The following is a 6,000-nucleotide window of genomic DNA, read 5'->3' as shown; positions in this document are numbered from 1 at the left end:
ATAAGAGAAACTCTCAATTAATAATAATGTTGTCCGATTGAAAATAACAAAATCCATCCCTATATATAGGAAAAAAAACCTTATCCCAAATAGAATGGGATTGGAATCTACCTTTATCAAATCTAACTAGGACTAGGAAAAAGCTATCCCAAATAGTATGGGATTAGGATCTACTATTATGGAAATAATAAATAAAATCCTACTAGGACTAGGAAAGCACGTAAAAATAATACCAAAAATTCTCTCCTAAGAAAATAAGGAAAAGTTTTCAAATTTACTCACAACCCATATGGGCTCAATCTTCTTTCTTTTGGGCTTGGACTTGAATCATGAAATATGTGTAGCACTTTGCCCATTCTTCTCCATAATTCTTGGACTCGTTCTTGGGCTCTTCTTCCATCATAAGTATCTTCTTGATTTCATTGAAGCTCGTCAATCTTAATGCAAGTGGATCAACCTGGATGCTATCATTCCCCTCTTCTTGAAAACAATTCGTCCTCGAATTTGAATCTCGCATAATCAAGACGACATACAATAGTAAACATTCATTACTTGAAAACAACAATGGTAGGAACAAAACAAGATAGTGACCATGTGTCCACTTAACCCAATTAATCCTTGCATGTATAAAATCACCTTTATAAAGCATGTGGACATCGTCATCCCAATAGAAAATTCTCTTATTTGTATGAGCACAACAAATTTCATGTATGGATAACGTCGAAGATGATATGTGCTTCTCCAATTTAACTCTATCAATAAAGTACTCTAATGGACTTGCCAAAGACGACATAACATCTATAGAATATGCATCAAATTGAACACTTTTATGATATAGCCAAGCATTCTCAATTACACTTCTCAGATATTTTCCCACGTACCTATTCACATCAACGTAAGAATTGAGAGTTAAGAGTGTAGTTCATCACCTCAAAAAAGACCTTAGGTGTTCTAGCAATCCCAAGAATGTGAATAAACCAATCATACATACCGTATTTGGTCTTATATGGCAAAATAACAACACCTCGTTCCTTTTGCATGAGCGTTAGATTCACAACTGTATTTTTGATCTTTTTGTCACGAGTCTTATCTTGGAAAGATCCAAAACAATTCTCTTTACCTTTATACTTCTCATCAACATGCACTTGCTCAATGGGATGTTTAGTTTGGACCACCTTAGGAATAAGTTTATTCAATGGTGATTTTTTAATGCAAATATTCCCATAAGTATCTGCAAGAGAGTCAAAATAACTAGAAGTAGAAATATTAGAGTTAGAATAAGAAATAACCTTATTCAAACTCTCTTGTTTTTCTCTCTCTAGCTCACAACCATCCCTCTCCTTTTTACTCTCGTGATCATCTCTCTTTTCTTTTCTCTTGACCTCAATTGACAACTTATTCTCCCCACACAACACAACCTCTTCCTTTTCCTCTCTTCGAATGTCAGCATGCACTTCCTTACTCCTTCCATTATTTTCTCGCTCAAAATCTTTCATTGCTTCTTTCACACGTTTCTGATCTTCATAAACTTGGGACGGAGTTAGAGGTGCAAGTTTATATTTTCTTTTGTTTAGCTCAAAAGAAACTCTATTCTTCCCCCTATCATAAATTGCATTCCTATCAAACTGCTAGGGATGCGCCCAAAAAAATATATTTTTTTTTTTTGTTGAAGCTCCCAAGATTATCAAGAACGAAACCTTGATAGAACCGCTTTGATACCACTTGATAAGAATCGGGTTACGTTAATAAACAAGAAAATAATGCGGGAAGATAGATGAAATTTGAGAATAAATCTCCAATTTCGAGGTTAAGTGCTAAGAACCCTAATTGATCTTAGTATTCAAAATTAGTGGATTAAGACTAATTATGATACCAATAGAGTCAATTCAAGAACTTAGATCTAAAGGTGATCTAGACCCCTATTTTGAAGAAATTAAAGACAACAATTAGTATAAGACTAATCACCTTCTTTAATTAACTTTAATAGAAACCAAAGATATCAAGTTAAGAATTAATCTTACCTCCTAAAGAATCGTTCTTATAGGATTGTAAGATAAATCCCAAGTAGCCACACACAAATGTGTAAATAAGAGAAACTCTCAATTAATAATAATGTTATCTGATTGAAAATAACAAAATCCATCCCTATATATAGGGAAAAAAAACCCTATCCCAAATAGAATGGGATTGGAATCTACCTTTATCAAATCTAACTAGGACTAGGAAAAAGCTATCCCAAATAGCATGAGATTAGGGTCTACTATTATGGAAATAATAAATAAAATCCTACTAGGACTAGGAAAGCATGTAAAAATAATACCAAAAATTCTCTCCTAAGAAAATAAGGAAAAGTTTCCAAATTTACTCACAACCCGTATGGGCTCAATCTTCTTCTTTTTGGGCTTGGACTTGAATCATGAAATATGTGTAGCACTTTGCCCATTCTTCTCCATAATTCTTGGACTCGTTCTTGGGCTCTTCTTCCATCATAAGCATCTTCTTGATTTCATTGAAGCCCGTCAATCTTAATGCAAGTGGACCAGCCTGGATGCTATCAGTATGTTTCTTGGTGTCAACTGGATTATGTAATGGATGTTGATACCATGCTGGAGGTTTTAAACTTCTACATGTATAGATGTATAGATGAGGCTCTAATAGTCAGCCAAATCTACTTTTGCTTCTACTTTTTGCTCTCTGATTTCCTTTCTTTTTACCTTCTCTATTGTTGTTGTTGTAAATATCCCAACACTTTATGCTGTTTTGACATCAATGAAATACCATTTACCCTTTCCAAAAGAATTATAAATGACAACTTGCAAATGTTACTGTCATAGGTAATGCGAAATCTTCCGGAAAAGCATCAGACACTGCTCTTCAGTGCCACCATGCCAGCAGAAATTGAGGCATTGGCACAGGTATTTAAAATGGTATCCTGGTGGGCTTCTTTTATGGATGCTAGGATTCTAAGATCATAATGGGTAATTCTAAGCATTTTCAGATTCTGCATAGACATCTATCATTGAGTTTTTGTCTGTTGAGGAGTAGTCTCCGTTCCCTTATTTTCTCCTGGTGTAATCAGAAAGTTCATTGTTGTACAGGGGAATGGGAGGAGTTCGTTGAGAATCATATTCTATAGATTCTTTACTTTTTGGTATACCACTTGTATATGGCCAGTTTGGCCATGTTTATGAATGAAAATGCTTTTACTTAATAAAAAAGAAATACCATGCGAGTTCAATGTCCGGAAAAAATGAAAGTTAGGTCAAGCTAGAAATTACTTTAATTTTGATTGGCAATTCTTGTTAAAAAGGGTAAAGCTTTTAAACCATAACAAATTCGCTTTAAGGAAACTTATGTGGCCTAAAATCATGAATTCTGTTTGAGATCTTGTTCATAAGGAAACTTATATTTTGTTGTTTTTCTCCAACAATGTCATTCTCCATGAATATGCAATTCATCATCACTTAAAACTCTTCAATTTCGTTAAACATATGATGTGGTCAATGCTATTGTTCTGTAAAAGAGGTGTCATGTATCACTTTTGATTATTACAGGATTACTTGTTTAATCCTGTGCGCATAAAAGTTGGAAAAGTAAGCAGCCCAACTGCAAATGTTTCCCAGACTTTAGAGAAGGTACCTGAAAATGACAAGGTATGTTCATTGCTGAACTTAAACAGCAAAGAAAACAGATCGACCGGCATTACTTCAATGGCTTCAATGGAACCATTTTTGTTGCAATCCTTTTTTAAATTTTTTTTTTATTTCATTCAGTTTTTGCTTCTTCCTTGTTTGTTACTTGTATGCATAGTTGTTTGAGATATGCATCTAATGATGTGGCATTCTTCATTCTTTCGCCATAGGGTGTGTTTTCCCCATCTTTGACAATAATGGCGATGAAGTATAAAGATTCAATACTAAAATCTATCTCATCATTATACTGGCTACCACATGTGGGATTTTGGCTGGTCATAGTGGGTTGTTAGGCTTGATAAGGCGGTCTTAGTCAAGAATTCTCAAATGCATAAGGAGCTAACTCTTAGTTGTCGTTTGGTAGAGTGCATTAGAATAAATAATGCATGCATTAGCTTTGTGTATTACTAGTACCTTGTTTTGTTCACTCTCTCAACCTATGTATAACTAATGTTATACACTATTTGGTTTTAAGGTGTGTATTACTAATACATGGCAATCCATGATATTAGTAATGCAATGGGTTCTAATGCATGCTTTAGCATGGGTAAAGACACAATTGCCCCTCAAAAATTTCCCAAATCCTTACCATCATATTTCCACCATATTTGAGGAGGTTAATTTTTCAAACATACATTATTTTTTTAGAGACTATGCAATTGATATTATATTTAATACACCAAACCAAACACTGCATAAGAAAAATCTTAGTATAACTAATGCGAGCATAACTAATACTAGCATTACTAATACACCATATTGTGTACTATTCTTATACACCCTACCAACCGGCCCCTTACTGTGTGAAGTGATGAGATCCCAAGCAGCATAAATGGCTGTTTTTTCTGGGAATACTCTCCAGACCATAAGGTGATAAAAAGTGTTAACTCTCTTTAATTTGAATCCTTGCATATTATCGTATAACTGGTGAAGCAACTGTAATGCAGTAGAACTGTATGTATTTTGTCGGAGAGTTCATTATCTTTTCCCCATGTTTTATCACTTAAAATGGTTTTAGCCCTATTCATGTCATTGTTTACAAAAACAACTGCGTTGAATCGAGCAATCCTTATTTCTTAGGATGCTATTCAAGTCTTGATAGAAATATATATAGGTATGATATTGCACAAAAGAGGGAATATAAATGTAGATGAGTTTATACACAAATCTTCTTTCTAAGAAATCTAACATACAAGGAAGGATTTATTGGGGCTTCAATGATAAATAAGAGGCATTTGCAACCTAAGGTGTGACCTAGCAGTCAATTAAGTGGGCAAGAACTTTGGAGACCTGGGTTCAAATCCTAGTAGAGACAAAAATGCTAGATTATCTTTTCCATCTGCCTAAGCCTTGGTGGGCGAAGTTATTCCGTACTTGTGCTGGTTGGCCGTGGCGGTACTCTGTGGAATAGTTGAGGTGCATGCAAGCTGGCCTTGACACTACCGTTATAATTTTATTTAATAAATAAAGAAGAGGCATAACAGTTCTATAACTCTGATAGAGTATTCTCCTCTGTTAAGGGGTCTTCCAATCACTAGGTTCTGCACAATAGGTACATGAGGACAATCCTTGATGCTCTCTTTTGTTTTGTCCATGCTATCAATTTACCAGCAACTCCTTGGTTGTTTATGTCTTCAAAAATAAACTATGAGCGATTCACATTTTGATCTGTCCTCCGGTGGATAGTATTTTGAAATATAAGGTTCTTCTGGATCTATAGTATTTTTATTGTGCTAAAGATCAAATATTTTTGTCTTGTAGTTGTACTTTTGTTAGATTTCTTTTCCAATATTTGTTCATGGTGAAGAAAGAATTGAGCGGGGGTAAGGTATGCAGACGCCCTACCCTCCCCAGACACCACCTGTGAGATTACACTTGGGTATGTTGTTGTTGTTGGAGAAGAGTTATGGCATTAAATATCTTGTGATTGAGGTCAATCTTAGATGTCGACATGTCGTTTTAAAAAAAGATGGTAACTGTCACTAGATTTCTGGCTCTTTCATCATGATTATAGCTTGATGTTGTTGTGATGATAAATCTTGTAGATTGATCGACTTTTGGATTTGCTGGTTGAGGAGGCTGCTCAAGCTGAAAAGTCTGGCCATCCTTTCCCTTTGACCATTGTATTTGTGGAACGAAAAGTATAAATTCCTGAACCCTGATTCTCCTTTCTGTTTTTTCTGTCACCCTATTTATGCTAATGTTTTCTTGAGCTGGGGGTCTATCGGAAACAACCTTTCTACTTCATCCAAGGTAGTGGTATGGACTGTGTATACTTTACCTTCCCCGGACCCCACTTTGTGGGAAT

General features: G+C 35.1%; 1 protein-coding gene across 1 annotated transcript in view; it reads left to right on the top strand.

Annotated features, from left to right (window-relative positions):
- The first annotated feature begins 2,812 nt into the window (after window positions 1-2,812).
- LOC107842728 (DEAD-box ATP-dependent RNA helicase 52A) overlaps window positions 2,813-6,000 on the top strand; it is a 47,248-nt gene continuing 44,060 nt past the window's right edge. Inside the window, exons 1-3 of the mRNA XM_047396892.1 lie at window positions 2,813-2,915; window positions 3,555-3,653; window positions 5,738-5,833. Of these exons, the coding sequence (XP_047252848.1) occupies window positions 2,838-2,915; window positions 3,555-3,653; window positions 5,738-5,833 (273 nt within the window). The 5' untranslated portion in view covers window positions 2,813-2,837. The remainder of the gene's footprint in view (window positions 2,916-3,554; window positions 3,654-5,737; window positions 5,834-6,000) is intronic.

The sequence above is a fragment of the Capsicum annuum genome, chromosome 9 (genome assembly GCF_002878395.1).
Source record: "Capsicum annuum cultivar UCD-10X-F1 chromosome 9, UCD10Xv1.1, whole genome shotgun sequence".
Lineage (NCBI taxonomy): Eukaryota > Viridiplantae > Streptophyta > Magnoliopsida > Solanales > Solanaceae > Capsicum > Capsicum annuum.
This window is presented reverse-complemented; position numbering and strand designations above follow the sequence as displayed.